Genomic DNA, 20,232 nt, shown 5'->3' with positions numbered 1-20,232 from the left:
TTTGGAAAATCTTGATTTTATTTCATAGTACCATATATTTAAAAAAAAAAATACTTGAACTGACAACTTGAGCCGGGGGTGAGTTATCTCTTTGTTTCTTCATTGTTTCTCTTTTATTTACTGAGGTTTGTTTCACGTTATTTTTTATTTGTTCTGTAAAATGTCCTGGTGGCTTAATGTTTGCTCTCTAGTGAGCTCACACGAATGCTAAGCTCCTCCAGTGACGCTTTCAAAGCCTTCAACTCCCGCCTCAGAGCCGACACATCCTGGAAACAAAGTAACAGAAAAACACAAATATTAAAATTTGATAATATTTTATACAAGTGGATTTACAAATACATTAATTGGAAACTCTAAATTGCCCCAAGGTGTGATTGTTAGTGCGGCTGTTTGTTTTGATGAGCCCTGTGATTGGCTGGCAACCCATTTCAGGGTGTACCCCACCTCCTGCCTGTTGACAGCTGGGATAGGCTCCAGCACTCCCCACAACCCTTGTGAGGATAAACAGCTGAGAATATGGATGGATGGATTTACAAATAACTGGAATAAAATAACAAGTAAAAGTAAATTAAATAAATTAAGAATGTAAATGAATAAAAATAACATAAAAAATAAAAATGCAAAACAATCCAAATAAAAATAATATTTATTAAAAACACAAAAATACTAAAATAATGAATAAATAATACAAAATAATAAAATAAAATTAAACTAAAAATACTGAACTACAAAATGACTACAAAATTTCTCAAATATCGTAGCATTTTATATTTTTTTCAAAACTAAAGTAAAATACAGCTAATGAAAATAATGACATAAATATATACATTTATAAAACATTATGTATAATAAATTAACATAAAATCAAATTAAAAGCCTTTATTTTCATTATATGTGAATATAACGAGATAATGAGCGCAGGTCCACAAGGTGCATGAACCAATTTAAATAAAGTAGGATAGAAAACATTAAATGTGAGGTAAAGGGACTCAGATAGAAACAAATCTTTACAGTCAAGGAACAGTTATTGCTAAAAGAACTAAAAAAAAGATAAAAACAACACTAAAATGACCTATAAAATAAAAGATAAATGCGAATAAAATAAAAATGAGCCAATTAAAAAAAAATAGGCACGGTGTCTCAGTTGCGAAAGCATTGGGCTCACAGTTCTGAGGTCCTGCGTTCAATCCCGGACCCGCCTGTGTGAAATTTGCATGAATTTCCGTGCGTGGGTTTTTTCCGGGCACTCTGGTTTCCTCCCACATTCCAAAAACATGCATTAATTAGAGACTCTAACTTGCCCCTAGGTGTGATTGTGAGTGCGGCTTTTTGTCTCGATGTGCCCTGTGATTGGCTGGCAACCAGTTCAGGGTGTACCCTGAATCCTGCATGTTGACAGCTGGACAAGCTCGAGCAATCCCGCAACCCTTGTGAAGATAAGCAGCTAAGAGAATTTATGGATGGATGATTTAAAAAAAAAAACCTACATAAAAAAGTTTAAATAATTAAAACAAAAAACAAACAAAAAATACATCCATCTGTTTTTTGAGCTGCTTATTCTCACAAGGAGTGTGAGAGCAAATCCCAGCTATCATCGGGCAAGAGGCCGGGTACACCCTGAACTGGTTGCCAGCCAATCGCAGGGCACATTGACAACAGCCACACTTGCAATCATACCTAAGGGCAATTTGGAGTCTCTAACTAATGAATGTTTTTGGGATGTGGGAGGAACCAGAGTGCCCGGAGAAAACCCAGGCAGCCACGGGGACAACATGAAAACTTCACACGGGGCGGCGGGATTTTAATTCCAATCCTCATAACTGTGAGGCCAACGTTCTAACCCCTGTTCTACCTAAAAAGATATTTTGAAATTAACCTAAAAAAAGGTTCTGAGTGGAGGTCAATATCATAAACATAAACCAACTACTCACCCCTCCCCCATCTACGTTAGTGATGCCGGTGGGGGCCACAGTGGTCTTGAGGAGGCTCTTATGAACTTTGAACTCTTTGGCCTTGGTGGTAGCGACGAAGCCATCTTTGAGTGAGATGAGGATGGGGGGAGCATCTTTGCCTCCAAACCAATCATCAGCTTCAGCCGATGGTTCTGGACCTACAGTGTCGGGGTATAGGTCTTCCTGGAACAGGTCGGACTGTGAAGAAGGAAGAAAATTGTATCAATACAGTTGTGTTTGTATAAATTATAACTCATAATTAAAGTGAAGAAAATAAGTATCTGAACACCCTGCTATATTGCAAGTTCTCCCACTTAGAAATCATGGAGGGGTCTGAAATTTTCATCGTAGGTGCATCTCCACTGTGAGACAGATAATCTAATAAGACAAATGCAGAAATCACAATGTATGATTTTTTTTTAACGATTTATTTGTGTGATACAGCTGCAAATAAGTATTTGAACACCTGTCTATCAGCCAGAATTTTTACCCTGAAAGAACTGTTAGTCTGCCTTTAAAAGTCCACCTCCACTCCATGTATTATCCTGAATCAGATGCACCTGTATGAGGTCATTAGTTGCATAAAGACACCTGTCCACCCCATAAAATCGGTAAGACTCAAACTTGTAACATGGCCAAGAACAAAGAGCTGTCCAAATACACCAGAGACGAAATAGTTCAACTCCACAAGGCTGGAAAGGGCTACGGAGAAATTTCCTAGCAGCTTGGTGAAAAAAGGTCCACTGTTGGAGCCATCATTAGAAAATGGAAGAAGCTAAATGTGACGATCAATCTCAATTGGAGTGGAGCCTCATGCAAGATATCACCTCGTGGGGTTTCAATGATCCTTAGAAAGATGAGGAATCAGCCCAGGACTACATGACAGGACTTGGTCAATGACCTGAAAAGGGCTGGGACCACCGTTTCCATGGTGATTGGTAATACACGAAGACTTCATGGTTTGAAATCATGTATGACATGGAAGGTTTCTCTGCTTAAACCAGCACAGTTTCCCAATGACCATTTGGATGATACAGAGGGGTCATGAGAAAAAGTTTTGTGGTCAGATGAGACCAAAATGGAACATTTTGGTCATAATTCCACTAATCGAGTTTGGAGGAAGACAAATGATGAGTTCCCGTGGACACCATCCCTACTGTGAAGCATGGAGGTGGTAGCATCATGCTTTGGGGGAGTTTTTCTGCACATGGGACAGGACGACTGCACTGTATTAATGAGAGGATGACCAAGGCCATGTATTGTGAGATTTTGGGGAACAACCGGTTTCCCTCAGTCAGCGCGCTGAAGATGGGTCGTGGCTGGGTCTTTCAACATGACAATGACCCGAAGCACACAGCCAGGAAAACCAAAGAGTGGCTCTGTAAAAAGCATATCAAGATTCTGGCGTGGCCTAGCCAGTCTCCAGACCTCAACCCAATAGAAAATCTTTGGAGGGAGCTGAAACTCTGTGTTTTTCAGCGACACCCCAGAAACATGTTTGATCTAGAGATCTGTGTGGAGGAGTGGGCCAAAATCCCTCCTGGAGTGTGTGCAAACCTGGTGAACAACTACTGGAAATGTTGACCTCTGTAATTGCAAACAAAGGGTACTGTACCAAATATTAACATTGGTTTTCTCAGGTGTTCAAATACTTATTTGCAGCTGTATCACACAAGTAAATCGTTAAAAAAATCATATATTGTGATATATATAGGAGGGTGTTCAAATACTTATTTTCTTCAAAGTATATGACACTTGACGGCAGGTAGCCAACAGAGAACGCTACGACACATCAGTGTAACTGCATACGTTACATTAGAATATTGATATTTTTTTACAAACCACAATTATATGGAACATCACAATATCAATATATTTTCAAATCACATCAGAAAGCGACGGACACACAGTGAATTTAGATTTACATATTTGATGTTTGTCTTTCAACACACATGATATTGGATGTCAATACTGTTTATAACACAGAACAAAATGGGACACAGCAGTATCGAAATTTTGTCCAACTGCATCTGAAAGCAGTGGATCAATATTGTATGCTGTTCATGCTGCCCATGAGCAGATGCAGAGTGGCTCCTCAAATAATTGTAGGAACAAAATAAAATGAAAAAAAAAAACTTAAATATGTGTACTGATAACTTGACTTATTTCAGCAATCCATGCTGAAATCAACATTTTTTACACCCTAATGACATCACGATAGATATTTTGTCTCTCCCCAATGACACTGCGCATGCCAATCTCAATATTTTGTCCATCTGCATAAGACAGCAACGATACCCAGTGATTTTAGATTCACATTTATGATACTTTATGTGAGCGTAGGGATACTCTAACACTCAGCGTAACACTGCATGGTGATATCGATATTGAGTCAAACCATTTTTAAAGCGGCGATACAGATTGTATCTGTACTGTATTATAACATACAATCAGAAGATTGTTGTGTTGTTTGAGGCGATGGATGCTGATGATGTAATTGGAAATTGGACGTTAAGGGTGTGTTTCTTTCGGCTTGTCCCTTTCGGGGTCGCCACAGCGTGTCATCTCAGATGAGCGCATATATATGTTTGGCACAATTTTTACACGGGATGCCCTTCCTGACACAACCCTTCTCAGGGAGTGGAGGCCCCAGTGGGATACGAACCCACAACCCCTGGTTTACCAAACCAGTGGTCTAACCACTGAGCTACGGGGCCTCCTTGGAAATTGGACGATAAGTAAAGAGAATATGTTCAGTGCAATGCCTTGCAGTTTTCCGTGTCTTCCTTAATATGTATACTTCCACAGACAAGTATATAACAAACTGGTGACGAGGCACGACATTATGTTTGTTGTTTTCGGCGTTATACCGCGATGAGGTGCTGCGGGGGAGGGAAAGTGAAAATTACAGCAAGATTTATGGCTGAGATGGCAACGCTTGTTGGACATATGGAGCCATTTGATAAAAATGGAGAAGAATGGACTTCATATACCGAGCGGTTTGAATACTTTGTCCTAGGGAACAAGATTGACAGGGATGTTGTAGTTCCGATGTTTCTGACTGTTATGGGAGAAAAAACATTCATCTTGGTGCGTTGTCTGGAAAGCCTGGAAACAAGTCATATGAAGGAATTAGTGGCTATATTAAAAGAAACCACAATGCACCAAAGCTGCTGATTGGTGCAGAGAGATTTAGAGTCCATAAAAGGAACCAGGAAGAACAGTTTCACAACTTATTAAATAATACTTATTAAGTATTATTATTAAATTAAACCTGTTAAATATTGTCGTTAAATATTACAATATTAAAACACTTGATTGAACATTGTGAATTTGGACTGCCACTAAATGACTATACGTGACCGGCTGGTGTGTGGTCCACGCAGTGAAGCTATTCAAAACGGATTGCTGACAGAAGTTAACCTATTGCTGCAGAAGGTAATTGAAATTAGAACATCAATGGGGATGGCTGCAAAGGAAGCACAGCAGCTAATTGCATCTACCCAAGTGAATAAGGTGTTTACGGAGTCCACAAAGGAAACACAAGTGGTGGTAGGTGGACACCTGCTACAGTGATTATGGAAATAAGCCCTGTGTCGTACACTGTAGAAACCAGTCATCACTTCATTTGGAGGAGGCATATCAATCAATTAATGCCAATTTCTGAACAAGCAGAGGACTCTCCTCGTGTGCCATCCATCATTCCAGAGCCGGAGGTCCATCAGGAGCAACAGTCATTGCCTCAGGAACTTCAGGAGAGACCTCTGGAAATGGTCAGTGTCCTAGACATACCAAACCCTTACTCAGGGGCCAAGGCCAGACAACACTCCCAACTCAGGATTCAGCAAGACCCCTGCAAATTGGTTGGCGACCGACGTGGTTGTAGGTCAGGAGAAATTGATGCCCTCCTGACAGACTAACATTGTGGTCTTGGGATGAACCCATTCCATTTGGGGCCGAATAATTCCCCGGGTTTAGTTTGGCTTGAAGTAGTATAACCTCTATGTATAGTTACAAGAAAGGATGTTTTTCATGACATGTTAAAGAAAAAAAGTTGTTCTTGTAGCCAGTTGTTGAAGCGGTAATGTGTCAATAATGTGTATTCATAATATTTGCTTAATTACAGGTCTCTTAAAAAAATAAGGGGGAAGTGTATTGTGTTGTGTATTATGTATGTAGTGTATGTGTTGTTCCGTTGTTGTGAGGCGATGCATGCTGATGATGTAATTTTAAATGGACGTTAAGTAAAGAGGAGAATTCTCCAGTGCAATGGCTTACAGTCTTCCATGTCTTCCTTAACATTCCACAGAAAGGTATTCAACAAAGATAAATTGGGATATTATTTGCACCACCCGAACACAACATTACATTACAATAGCAATATTTTGACCCAATTAAACTAAATCAAACATGATACTCATACAATAAAAGATATTGATTATTTGTCACCTACCAACGATACGATACGATACCTCATGTTACCGATATTTTGTCTAGCCCCCCACATTCTCCTGCCCGACTAATATGATGCATGGGAATATCAATATTTTGACCCAATTAAACTAAATCAAACGTGATATTCATACAATAAAACATATTGATTCTTTGTCACCTACCAACGATACGATGATACCTCATGATACCGATATTTTGTCTAGCCCCCCACACCCTCCAGCCCGACTAATATGATACATGGCAATATCAATATTTTGCCCCATTGTGTTAGAAAGCAACAACACATACTCATTCATATCTTGTTTTTTCATCACACAGCCACAAAATTCATATTAAACAATGCTGTATCAATACAATATCTTACCACACAATACAATGTATGGAGATATTATTTTTCCACATTACATCAGAAAACGACGATGCTCAGTGGTTGATGTCAAAATCAATATTGACTGTGGTGTATTGCTATCATCTGGTTAAATCGAGTGTACTTGATTGTGTCACCTTCCTGGGCACCGTCATGATGATGGGCTCACACTTCCTCTCATGGAGTTTGTAGAACCTAACGGCAACAAAGAGTGACATTGGCATGGAATGAAACAGTTTCCGGACTGTGATGGTAACATGCTAACAAGATGCTACCTGGCTATCTCGCACTTGTTCACCTCCAGGCCCCTCTTGGGCATGTAGCCCATGCCCTTCTGGCTCTCCTTGCTGCTGTACATGGACAGGTAGTGCACGTAGGGTGCCTCCTCCGTCACCTCGAAGTACCGGATGCTGCTGTCGCCCTGCAAGGGGAGGTTCGGATCTCAATTCTCACTGGAGGAGGAGACAACTAAAGCGATACAGTAATCCCTCATTTTTTACGGTTAATTGGTACCAGACCCACCCGCAAAAAGTGAAAAACCGCGAAGTAGGGGTAAATGGCCTTTTCTTTTCCTGGTTCATAGGTCCTTGTTGTCTTGCTGAGGATACCGCATTACCCTATGAATGCGGCTTCCTGATATAGTACTGTACTGTAATGTATGCTGCCGTTTTATTTTTAAATGTATTTATTTATTTATTTATTTTGGCTTCATTGGTCCATGACGTTGCGCCGGGGGTCGTGCATTGCTATCTCCTGTAATATACAGTACAGTACTGTACTCGTGTATGCTGGTGTTTTTTAATTATTAATTAATTAATTTGTTTATTTATTTGTTTGTTTGTTTTTGTTTTATTTATTTTTGCTGTGGCTGTTGCATTACACCCTGCCAATACGGCTTCCTGGTACAGAACTGCTGGGGATGGCGCACTAGTACTTAGCAATTCGGCTTTGTTTTGTTTTATGGGGTTTTTTTTTCAGGGGGAGGGGGTCCGGAATTCCGCAATGCACTGAATCCGCGATCGGGGCTCAGCAAGGTAAAGAGGGATTACTGCGCTTACGATTCTTTCAAGACATTTTTTCTTAGCTATGTTTGGTCTTTTTGTTTGTTCAGAGGCGAGAGAGTGAGTATATTGGTAGAAGGATGCTGAGGATGGAGCTCCCAGGCAAAAGAGCGAGAGGAAGATCAAAGAGAAGGTTTATGGATGTGGTGAGGGAAGACATGAGGGCAGTTGGGGTTAGAGAGGAAGATGCAGGAGATAGGCTAAGATGGCAAAAGATGACACGCTGTGGCGACCCCTAACGGGACAAGCCGAAAGGAAAAGAAGAAGAAGAAGAAGTTTGGTCTTTTTGTTTTTGTTGTTTTATGTTTCAAATTGAAATTTTAGTTATGAGCAATTTTGAGAATTTTTTTTATCTCCTTTGTTGCTTTCAAGCTCAGGCTGAAGCAATAAAAATATTGCTGCCATGTTGTGGCATCTTGGTGTCATGGAACTACAGTGCCTTGTGAAAGTATTCGGCGGCCTTGAACTTTTCAACCTTTCTCTACATTTCAGGTTTCAAACATAAAAATATATATATTAATTATTTTTTTGCCAACAATCAACAACAAGTGGGACACAATCGTGAAGTGCAAAGAAATTTATTGGATATTTTATACTTCTTTAACAAAAAAAACCTGAAAAGTGGAGCGTGCAATATTATTGCCCCCCTTTGCATTAATACTTAGTAGCGCCACCTTTTGCAGAAATTACTGCTGCAAGTCGCTTAGGGTATGTCTCCATCAGTTTTGCACAACGAGAGACTGAAATTCTTGCCCATTCTTCCTTGCAAAACAGCTTGAGCTCAGTGAGGTTGGATTGAGGGCGTTTATGAAAAGCAATCTTCAGCTCTGCCCACAGATTCTCGATTGGATTCAGGTCTGGACTTTGACTTGGCCATTCTAACACATGGATAAGTTTTTTTGTGAACCATTCCATTGTAGATTTGGCTTTATATTTTGGATCATTGTCCTGTTGGAAGATAAATCTCAGGTATTTTGCAGACTCCAACAGCTTTTCTTCCAGAATGGTCCTGTACTTGGCTCCATTCACCTTCCCATCAATTTGAACCATCTTCCCTGTCACTGCTTTTGAAAAGCAGGCCCAAACCATGAGGCTGCCACCACCATGTTTGACAGTGGGGATGGTGTGTTCAGAGTGGTGAGTTGTGTTGCTTTTACACCAAACATATCGTTTTGCATTGTGGTCTTAAAGTTTGATTTTGGTTTCATCTGACCAGAGTACCTTCTTCCACATGTTTGGTGTGTCTCCCAGGTGGCTTCTGGTAAACTTTAAATGAGACTTTTTATGGATATCTTTGAGAAATGGCTTTCTTCTTGCCACTCTTCCATAAAGGCCAGATTTGTGCAGCGTAGGGCTGATTGTTGTATGGACAGACTCTCTCACCTCAGCTGTAGCTCTCTGCAGAGTGATCATGGGCCTCTTGGCTGCATCTCTGATCAGTCTTCTCCTTGTTCGAGGTGAAAGTGTAGAGGGACGGCCCGGTCTTAGTAGATTTGCAAGGGTCTGATATTCAATATGATTGGTTACACAGTGCTCCTTGAGATGTTTTAAGCTTGGGAAATCTTTTTGTAACCAAATCCAGCTTTAAACTTCTCCCCAACAATATCTCGGACCTGCCTGGTGTGTTCCTAGGTCTTCATGATGCTCTCTGCACTTTAAACAGAATCGTAAGACCATCACAGAGCAGGTGCATTTATACGGAGACTTGATTACACACAGGTGGATTCTATTTATCATCATCAGTCAACATTGCATCGTTCAGAGATCCTCACTGAACTTCTGGAGTGAGTTTGCTGCACTGAAAGTAGAGGGGCTGAATAATATTGCACGGCCTACTTTTCAGTATTTTATTTGTTAAAAAAGTTTAAAATATCTGATATTTATGATAATGATAATGATATTCATTCCACTTCACAATTGTGTCCCACTTGTTGTTGATTCTTGACAAAAACAATTTTTACATTTTTATGTTTGAACCCTGAAATGCGGCGAAAGGTTGAAAAGTTCAAGGAGGTTGAATACGTTCACAAGGCACTGTATGTTAAAATGAGTTGAGGAAGTTTATTTGGACAACTGTAGTGCTTTTCTGCTATCTTGTGGCCTCTTGGTGCCAAGAACCTATGGTAGAGTGGGTTGATCAGCTTCTTTTCAAAAAACGTAGTGCATTGCCACCATCTATACCATCTAGGTGCCAAGAAACTATGTTGAAGTCAGTTGAGGAGGTTGATTTAGACAAAATAGCACTTTACCACCAAGGAAAAGAAGAAGAGATGGCAGCGGTGGGTACCTAAGACTGTACTTACTACAGAAATTATACTTTATAAAACCAGTTTATGTCCTTACATTCTCTTTTTTTATAACAATAAGAGTGCTATTTTTCTTTTCGTAAAAAGTAATATATATGGTGGTGTTTTTCTGCTGGGGGGTTGTATTGATTCATGGCATTTCACTTCATTTAAAAAAAAAGGTGAAATTTTATTTGATATACAAGTAAAGTGGTTGACATAAATACAAATTTTAAGTCAAGGTTCCATTGTATACAGAGAGAATCTGACCTTGCCGCACAAGTAGACCATACTTGTGTCCGGGTCGAAGAATGGTAGAAGGACGCCGCTGCTGGTGTCCAGTTCCTCCAGGGTCAGTGGTGAGCCAAAGTCCTCCTGAGCCAAAAAGTTCATGGATTAAAATGAGTGTGATACCTCTGAGACCGTCATCAAGGTTCTTAATGGCAAAAGAGGGGTCCATTTTAAATGGTGACATACTAAGCATTTTTTCTCTTTACAATTTGGAGGTGATTTCAGAACATGTCCGTAGTATGCTTTGATCAAAATACCTCCAAAATCAGGAATAATACAGGAGACAATAGACATATTTTTTATAGGATATTTTAAATATTTGGTCTCCGTATTAAAGTAATTTTTAAACAAAAAGTATTATTACAAGTACAAACTCCCTTTTCTTTTTAAGAACCCCCAAAATTTTTGAGATTGTAAACCTTTTTTTTTTTTAAGAAAATCAACATGTCTTTCTAGAATAAAAATTTTTATTTTTGTGAGTTGTATTTTTGACAATCCTTTGATACACTACAATTTTCCTTACTCGTTAAATTTGGACTCACTAGGGTCGCGAGCACGTTGGAGCCTAACTCGGCTCACTTTGGGGGTGCTAGCCAATCGCAGGGCACATAGAAACAAACAACCATTTACACTCGCAGTCTTTGATTGACCTACCACGGATGTTTTTTGGGATGTGGGAGGAAACTGGAGTAGCCGGAGAAAACTCACGCAAACATGCAAACTCCAACTTTCAAAAATACATTTAAAAAAAATCAACTGAGATGCAGAGGTTCTAAGTCACATGACCAGAGGCAAATGTTTTATTTGGGGAGCTGCTCAAACTTATACATATTTGTTAGCTGCTTCGTATAAACTTCACAGCACCCAGCCATCATCAGTTAACAAGGCTACCTGAGAATGAAGCGTATCTGTAGTGTTTAATGCTTGCATATTGCATTTTTTGTGAAGCTATTTTACCAAATTTCTTTACTTTTCTCACTACAGGTCCTTAATCAGTGCTGAGAAGTAAAAGTGGTTGACATCCATTGAAGGAAAGCTTGAAAGGATCAGCGCAATACGCACTGAATTATCATGATGCATGCTGCGTTTTTCACATTCGATGTTAATGTGTTATGAATGGATGTTTTTATACAATGTAATACTTTTGTAATATAATGTATTTTTTTAAAAATGCTTTAAAAATTTGGGGGTGACTACAATGGATTTATGGCATTTCTATTCATTTCACTGGGAAAAGTTAAGTTGACATACAGGTTCTTTGAGTTATTAATGTGTTCATGGAACGAGTTGAACTCATATATCAAGTTTCTACTGGATTAAAAAAGACCTCTACGTTGGATTTAGATTTAAAATCAGGTCCATTTTGACTCACCGGGTCCCATAGCGCCACCTGCCTCTCGCTCCTGCGACTAAATCCGGTGGTAAGGATCCTCCTGTCAGAAACCCACACAGCCCGGACCGGCCTGGAGCCCTCATGTGGTTTCTCCTTCTCCTGCAAACGCGGAACAGTTGGGCCTCGTCGGAGGTCAGCTTCTCAACGCTTCAGGAACGGCGAGGGTGAGAGGGTACGTACGGAGAGGACGGTGCCCTTGCGAGGGTCTATCACCCGCATCATCTTGTCCTTGCAGGAGGTCAGGATCTTGGAGCCGTCCCGGTTCCAGCAGGCACTGTAGATCAGGTCAGAGTGAACATCATCAATCCTGATGACCTCCTCGCCGCGAGCGACATTCCACAGAATCACCACGTTGTCGCAGCCTGAGAAATGAGCAGAAGGAGTTTGCATCAGGAGCTGGGAAGATCCAGCAGATTGGGCTGGTTTTCTTTCTTTCTAATATGCAGTTGAGCAAGTTCGATAGATCTCCTGTGAGGGACTTTATGGTGGAAATGGACTTTAAAAAAGGTACAATTCAGTGTACAAGTACTCCACTGTACTACTTATTTATCTTATTTATTTGTCTTATTTATTCCAAATGTCAGTTTGTACCTGTAACTTTTAAAATGTTTTTTTTTTTATATTATTTTGTAACTTTCCCAAATGTTTTATTTTTTAGTATTATTTGTATAAGAATTGGCGGCATGGTGGATCAGTTGGTAAAGTGTTGGCCTCACAGTTCTGAAGTCCCGGATTCGATCCCGGACCCGCCTGTGTGGAGTTTGCATGTTCTCCCTGTGCCTGTGTAGGTTTTATCTGGGCACTCTGCTTTCCTCCCACATCCTAAAAGCATGCAACATTAATTGGACACTCTAAATTTGCCCCTAAGTGTGATTGTGAGTGCGGCTCCTTGTCTCCATGTGGCCTGCGATTGGCTGGCAACCAGTTCAGGGTGTCCCCCGCCTCCTGCCCGTTGACAGCTGGGATAGGCTCCAGCACTCCTCGCAACCCTTGTGAGGATAAGCGGCAAAGAAAATGGATGGATGGATGGATGGATGGATTTAAGTTGAAGAAGTGAAAGGCCTTCACTCTGCGTTCCGCTTCCAGGTTGCTCATGGGGGCACAAAAAGGGGCTGGATGCGAAGAAATGTCTCTTGCACAGAAAACTATCGAAAATTGGACTAACCACTCCTGAATATTTGGACAGAAGGCGCACATGGCATTTATTTATTTGATTGTATGTTTTGGTTTTGTATTTGTTTCTTTCACTTTTGTCAGTGTATAGTTGTCTTTTCTTTAGTTTTTCACTGTGACTTGTTGGCCATGTCCGGCGATGTAAACACATTTGCTAATTCCTGTGACTATAAATAATAAATAAAGCAACAGTTGAAGCGTAGATTTCACTGAACTGAACAAAAAACGGATTTATTAAAAGACACCAAAATGATTCCTTCATGGGGGACTTAATGAATGTTTAAAGTTAAAAGGACTTGTTAAATACTGTAGATCCATGGTTGTGGTCACCTGCACTCATGAGGACATTGTGGGCAGTGGGGTGCCAGCTAAGGATGCCCACACGCTTGGAGTGGCCATCCAGCTTCACCACTGGCAGCGTGAGTGGTGAGATCAGCCCAGAGTCCGGGATCTCCCAAATCTGCCCAGGAAGAGGATGAGAAGAAGAAGCTCACGGCAGACTTTGGATGTAGACGACCACCACCACAGAACTCACCATGACACTGCAGTCCTCAGAGCCGCTGGCGATGATGTTGTCATTGTGGGGGCAAAACTCGATGTCCAGAACGGGACCCGTGTGGCCACACACGGTTGGGTAGGACATATCGATACGACCGGTCTGCACACATGCATGATGGTTAGGGAACAAGTTTGGTTTGGTAGCTGCCCCAGGAAATTTTTGAAAATTCAGCCCCCCAAACCACTTTCTCTCAGCAACATGAAATTTGGTAGGCACGTCTATCAGGAAGAGACCCACGAAATAAGTCTCAAAAGCCATGCCACAAAAGATACAAGAAGTGGGCCATTTTTCTTCAAGTGGATATTTTACACAAAACTGGAATAAACACTTAGCTCATCAGTCTTTAAACAAATCAGCCTCCAAAAGTCAGTTTTGCAAAGAAATATGAAATTTGCTCATTGAATATAGTATATGCCCAAAATAAGTCTCAAGGACTCAAAAGACACAAAACGTCTCATGTTTCCATTTAAAGAGGCCATTTTAGGTTTTTGTTTTTTTTTTTTGTTCCTCTGGAGGTTCGACTCTAGCGTTTGTTAAGTTTCATGAGGTGCATTAAAGGAGCAGCGCACCGCCACACATGTATGTCATCTTCAAGAAAAATGAGGCGGGGGTGAGCCCACATCCTGCCCAGACTGAACTAAACATCGATGTCCTAATATGGTGAAAACATCTTTGCAAGTGAAAAAAAAAACCTTCTCCAAGTTGCAATTTAACTTCCTCATTTTCTTCAAAGTGTGAACAGGACTGCAGTGTGGGCGTATTTCAACCCCGTTTGACGCCCAATGTTCATGTGAGCACCTCTAAAAAACTCCAAAAGTTGATCACAGCCATTAAAAGGCATTTTATTCTTATTTAATTACATCACCTCCTTTATCTTGAGAAGCACATTTTATTGTGATGATTTGTGAGATTTGTGTGCTTTTTCAAGCTGGAAATCTTTTGTGAAGTTAATACTACGACTCAGAATACATTGCCGATAGAGCAGATATATCAACAAATAGCCGTCACTAAAAGTAAAGTTCAGATGTGGAAGTTTCCTTGAACCGTGGCAACCATGAAAGGGACCAAATGATTTTGGTTTCCATACTAAAAGTAAACTTTAGCATAAGCAATTTTCTCGGAAAACCCAACAGAAGATGCTGTCGCCCCAAAGAGACAAATTGAGCTAGGTAAAATTGCTCCATTGTAAAATTAAACTTAAGTCCAAGCAGTTTTATTGGACAATTAACTACAAAATACGCTGGCCGAAAAGGGCAGAAAATAAAACAATACAGAATTTTCAAACCAACTTTCAGCATAAGCAAGGCTCCAGCACAATTTCCCAGAAAATAAGGTAGATATTAGGGGCCAAAATGTGATTTGAAAGTAATATGAGTACTTGAATGTGCTGCCGTAGTGTCTACGTGTTTTTAGTGTTCATTTAGCTAAATTCACCCCATTTTTTTTAAAGTTGTTAAGTATCTCCTTTCCTCCAGGTCGGACCTAAATCATTTAAGGATCGTTCCATTTTGTCCTACCCACGTTTCCAACCTCTTCAGCAGTATATTATGATCTACCGTCTCAAAAGCCACACTGTGATCCAAATACATGTAGACCAAGCATAGCTTAGCTATGGTCACCAGCCACTAACAGACACATTTCCATTCAATACATCGCACAGCAGAGAGCAAGTGAATGTGATTGTGTATCAAGTGAAAATTTGCAAAGTGTGTTCAGAGCATGGCGGCACGGGGGATCAGTTGTTAAAGCGTTGACCTCACAGTTCTGAGGTTAAATCCCGGACCCGCCTGTGTGGAGTTTGCATGTTCTCCCCGTCCCTGCATGGGTTTCCTCTGGGCACTCTGGTTTCCTCCCACATTGCAAAAACATGCAACATTAATTGGACACTTTAAATTGCCCCTAGGTGTGATTGTGAGTGCGTCTGTTTGTCTCGATGTGCCCTGCGATTGGCTGGCAACCAGTTCAGGGTGTACCCCACCTCCTGCCCTTTGACACCTGAGATAGGCTCCAGCATGCGACCCTTGTGAGGGTAAGCGGTGAAGAAAATGGAAGGATGGATGTTCAGAGCATTGCTGAATGCGTGACCAGTGCGTCCCACAAGAAAATATTTGTAGTTTTTCAAAGAATTAAAGACTGTGAAGAAGGGGAACTTTGTGCAAAAAAGAAAAAGAAAAAAGAGAAGGTAGCAACCATGTCACCTGTTAGACGCTTTCAAGCGTCACTTGGGGCAGGTTTGTCACTTGTTTACGATTTACTAGCTCTAGCATGTATTATTAATGTTATTCTTAAAGCTTTTCCATGTCAAAACTTCGCACTATTTTATTTTTACCCAAAAGAATGTCATTGTTTGAAACAAGGATTCAAAAGATTTTTAAATCCAGGGCCTCCTAACAGTGGACACGGTTTTTCAAGGACATCTTCATAGTTCTAAGTCTTAGACCAGTAAAATCATAGTTCAAATAGTATAAATTGGAACAATAAGTTGCTGCTGTCCCCTTTGTTTTATTGCAAAGCAATACAAGTACAATACATAAGGAAAACTTTTATTTTGTATTGAATGACTGTAATCCATTTTACCTTGTTCCTTGACTAGAAACCTCAAGAATCTAGGTAATTTCACCTGTACTGCCCAGTATGCTGGTATTTATTCCACAGTCTCATGAGTAGAATTTGTGACTGGAAAGTTACTGAATGGATTTCAAGCCTCTGAGTTGTATTGGATAATATTGTTATAGGTGAGCAAATATCGTTTCCAATTGGTTCACAACCACAAAATGGGATATGAATCAAATTGTTTCCAAATATAGTGTGCACCTCTACTTAAATGACTGTTAAACTCTTAAACACAGTCAACTATGTACATTCGTTTGTACACTTGATTGATTGATTATACCCTGAACTAGTTGCTACCCAATCACAGGCCACATAGAGACGAAGAACGGTTGCACTCACAATCACACCTAGGGGCAATTTAGAGTGTCCAATTAATGTTGTCTGTTTTTGGGATGTGGGAGGAAACCGGAGTGCCAGGAGAAAACCCATGCAGGCATGGTGAGAGCATGCGAACTCTGCACAGGTGGGGTCGGAATTGGAACCCTGGTCCTCAGAACTGTTAGGCCAATGCTCTAACCAGTTGCGCCACCATGAATTGCGATGTAACATGACTTTCAGACAATTTTTTTTTCACAAAATACCAGGAACTACAGTGGCCATCAAGAGACAAATAAGAGTGTGGTCACACCTTGTTGAGGGGCAGCACCATGAATGCCCCACCACCGCTGGCGTCCACGATCATGGCCACGAACTTAGGGTTGACAGAGCAAAAGTTGCTGTCCCATGTCATCTGGGAGATGCGGATGTCGTCATAGCAGTGATCAGACTTGGCCGCCTGGCCGAAGACGTGTCGGAACTTGCTGCTCCGCACCACCTGCCGGGACATGGCGACGACCTGGCGGGAAACGGGCAAAAAGATAGTATCTTTCCTTTGATGTTTTTTTGTTTTGTTTGTTTGTTTAATTCAATAGGCCGCAATGTGGCCATTTATAAGCAAGGTGAAAAGAGGAAGCACTTTGAGCTTTCACAATGACTTCTGCTTCTTTTTGCTGCTTGTGAGTCCATACAACAACAAATATCCTTCACATACAGGGGAAAAAGACAAGAGAAGTTAAAACGACACAAATATGATGCAAATGGTTCTTCGCAGTGGCCTCACAAGGCGTAAAGGTGTCATCAGTTAAGCTACAAGACTTCCTCCTGAACATACACACACACACTATCTCAATGACTTTTCAGACTGACTGTAAAATCCCAGAAACACAAATCTTTAAAAACAACAACAACAAAGGTATAACCTCACAAAATGGATGGTCTAATTGAAATTGGTTTAAATGAGTGGTGGTCGACCTAGAGAAAGTATGTACCATCTTATTTGAAAATCTGAGTTAAACATCAAGAATTGCTTTTGCTTCCATGAGTGTGTGTTAAAATACTGCAAAGAAGAGTAATAAGTGGACAATCTCACAAAATGACGGCTTGTGTTATTTTAATTCTAGTTACTTTAAATAAGGGAGACGCACCTTGGGAAACCCTGCACGCTCTCTTTCTAAAACCTGAATACTACCTCAGTAACTACATACTTTCACTTGGTACTTGTGTGGGAAAAAACAAGTAAATTGCAACACTTTAGAGGTTAAAATGGCATAAAAATGAAGCAAAGTGTCCTTTGTGGTGGCCTCACAGATACAGATGTGCCAAGTGTTGGCAGTTCACCACCACACTTCCTCCTTCACACACTCTGATGAACACAGTTGCTCTCATTATAAAGTTCCACACAAACCTCCAATATTCATGGACACCTCACAAAAAAGTAAATGTTCATAATTACAATTATTTAATTGTTTTAAAGGAAAGGGTGGCAGCTTTGAGAAAGCATGCTGTTTCATTCTGAAACCCAAATAAGACTTACTATTACAAAAATTGATGCCCCCACAAATACTGATAATATATAATCATTTGACAAAAGTTTTCAGAAATTTGCTACTTTCATTTTTAACTGAAAATTGACCGTACCGGGAATAAAGTCAGCATTCATAGACTCATCCATGCAACATCACACTGACGTCTGTTGAAATTGAAATGCAGGTGCATGATAGTGGTGATGATGATAAAATATCTACCTGGCGGTTGGTTGTGGTGTAGGTGATGATGGGGGGCAGCTGGTGGCAGTTGTCGTTGTGGACCAGTCGCCGGAATGAGCGGCAACAGGAAGAACAAGAAGAAGAAGTAGTAGAAGGTTAAAGAACGCCGCCAAAAAAGGCCAGCGACAGGGTAGGAAGTGCAGCAGGAAGTAGGCGGGGATCATGCCGCAACCAGACCAGGATGCAGCAAAGTCAACAGGGTTCTTGGATTGACATAGAAGACTAACGCTAATTGGAACAAAATAAGTATTGTTCTTTTGATAATCTCAAAAATAAAATCTGATAAAAGATAAATGTTCCAAAAAGTTGAGAACGCTTGGAGTTCCTTGTCTTTATCGCCTAGACTTGTGGATGTTGACTGCGGACTGTAAACTTCTCACTCTCATTTCTGAACTATAAATTCTAAAGTCTTGACTCTAGATTCTGGACACTTCACCAATGACTCCTGAGTTCTGATCTAAATTCCTGATTCCTGAGTCTTGATTCTGGAGTGGCACTCGAGTAGACTCTTGACTTTAGACTCTACACTCTTGACACCAACCTGATGCAGGACTACTGTATAGGGTTTGTTTTCATGGACGGGGCAGGACTTGCAGCGAAATATTTCTGCCACCCCTAGTGCTTCCAGGGCCCACAGTCACCTTGGTCTCAGGGTTAGATTTTTGTAAACACTATCTGCCAATCAAGACCTGCATGCATGCTCCAGAAGAAAAACCAAATGGTTCAAGTTTCAGCAAACAAAAAGCACTGCTCTTGATGTTTGATGCTTATGTTTGTATGAAGCTGCTATAGTGCTAGCCCGTCTGAACAGAAGCCACACACCATGCAATACCACTGAGCGAAGCGTAGGGGAAAATGTGTGACAAGAACTTTTTTTTTTCTGAAGGTAACATGAGCCTTAATTTTCTTTTGGATGAGCTGTGATTTGCACCTTAGAACGCATCCATGGATGTCATTTTTGCCCAGTCTCTTCTTCATGGTTGAGTCATGAACATAGGGCTTAAGTGAGGCAAGGGAGGCCTGCATGTTTTTTTTTTTCTCCTGGGTTCATATGTCACCTCCTGGATGATTCATCATAGGTGATTTTTGGAGGCTAGCATCATTCAGGATGGTTCACCACTGTTCCATGTTTTTTTTCCATTTGAAGATAATAGCTCTCACTGTTGTTCGCTGGAGTCCGAAAGCTTTAGAAATGGCTTCGTAACCCTTTGCAGACTGATAGACGGCAATTGCTTTATTTTTCATTGGGTCCTGAATTTCTTTGGAACATGTCATTGTATTGAAACAACATTTTGGCTGGCTTATTTTAGGTTCAATGATTCTGATTTCTTCATTGAAGAGGTCTGGAAGGTATTAAGGTTTGGGAGTGGTCAGTGAAAATGAAATTACCTTACCAGCAAATGTGATTAGTCGCAGTTAATTCATGATTTAACAGTGGGGTCGATTACCTAATGTATTTAAAGATAACTTTGAGTATTTTTTCCTTAATAAATAAAAACACAATTTAAGACTTTTATGTTTAATTAGGTTGTCTTCGCCTGATATTTAGATTTGATGATCTTGGACAATAAACTGGGGAAAGTAAGCAAAAAATATAAGAATTTGATAACGGGGCCACTACTTTTCAGGGCAAATATCAATAGGATTCTTCCATTAATGTGGTTTATTGGATAGGAGTTGTGTCATGATCCAGCTGCTCTAGCACGAGCTGTGCAGGGTGCCCGCGCGGGTGCGCTGATTGAGGCGAACACCTGCGTCTCATGCGGGCTGATTAGTCTGTGTATTTATATCACTCCAATGACGACTGGCCGGTGCCAGTTCGTTGAGCTTCATGTCCCGTTTCTGCGTTCTCCGACCAACCTTGTAAGCCTGACTCCTTTGATACTTCTGCCTGCCTTGATCGTTCTCCTGTGTACCGACTCCTGCCTGCCCGCTCACCTGCTCTCTTCGCCCGACGTCCCAACTACCGCTGCTGCACCGGACTCCCTGCTCGATCCCC

General features: G+C 40.7%; 1 protein-coding gene across 1 annotated transcript; it reads right to left on the bottom strand.

Annotated features, from left to right (window-relative positions):
* coro1a (coronin, actin binding protein, 1A) lies at positions 1–18,371 on the bottom strand. Its single transcript, XM_061846118.1, has 11 exons — positions 18,213–18,371; positions 16,778–16,984; positions 13,513–13,635; positions 13,308–13,437; positions 11,985–12,166; positions 11,784–11,903; positions 10,391–10,495; positions 7,050–7,195; positions 6,912–6,969; positions 1,932–2,150; positions 1–266 (listed from the first exon to the last, which is right to left on the bottom strand). The coding sequence occupies exons 2-11, from the start codon at positions 16,973–16,975 to the stop codon at positions 174–176; spliced, it is 1,374 nt and encodes a 457-aa protein (XP_061702102.1). The 5' UTR covers positions 16,976–16,984; positions 18,213–18,371; the 3' UTR covers positions 1–173.
* Between the last annotated feature and the right edge of the window lie 1,861 nt (positions 18,372–20,232).

The sequence above is a fragment of the Syngnathoides biaculeatus genome, chromosome 16 (genome assembly GCF_019802595.1).
Source record: "Syngnathoides biaculeatus isolate LvHL_M chromosome 16, ASM1980259v1, whole genome shotgun sequence".
Classification (NCBI taxonomy): Eukaryota; Metazoa; Chordata; class Actinopteri; order Syngnathiformes; family Syngnathidae; genus Syngnathoides; species Syngnathoides biaculeatus.
The sequence above is the reverse complement of the archived record's forward strand: the minus strand, read 5'-3'. Positions and strand labels throughout refer to the sequence as shown.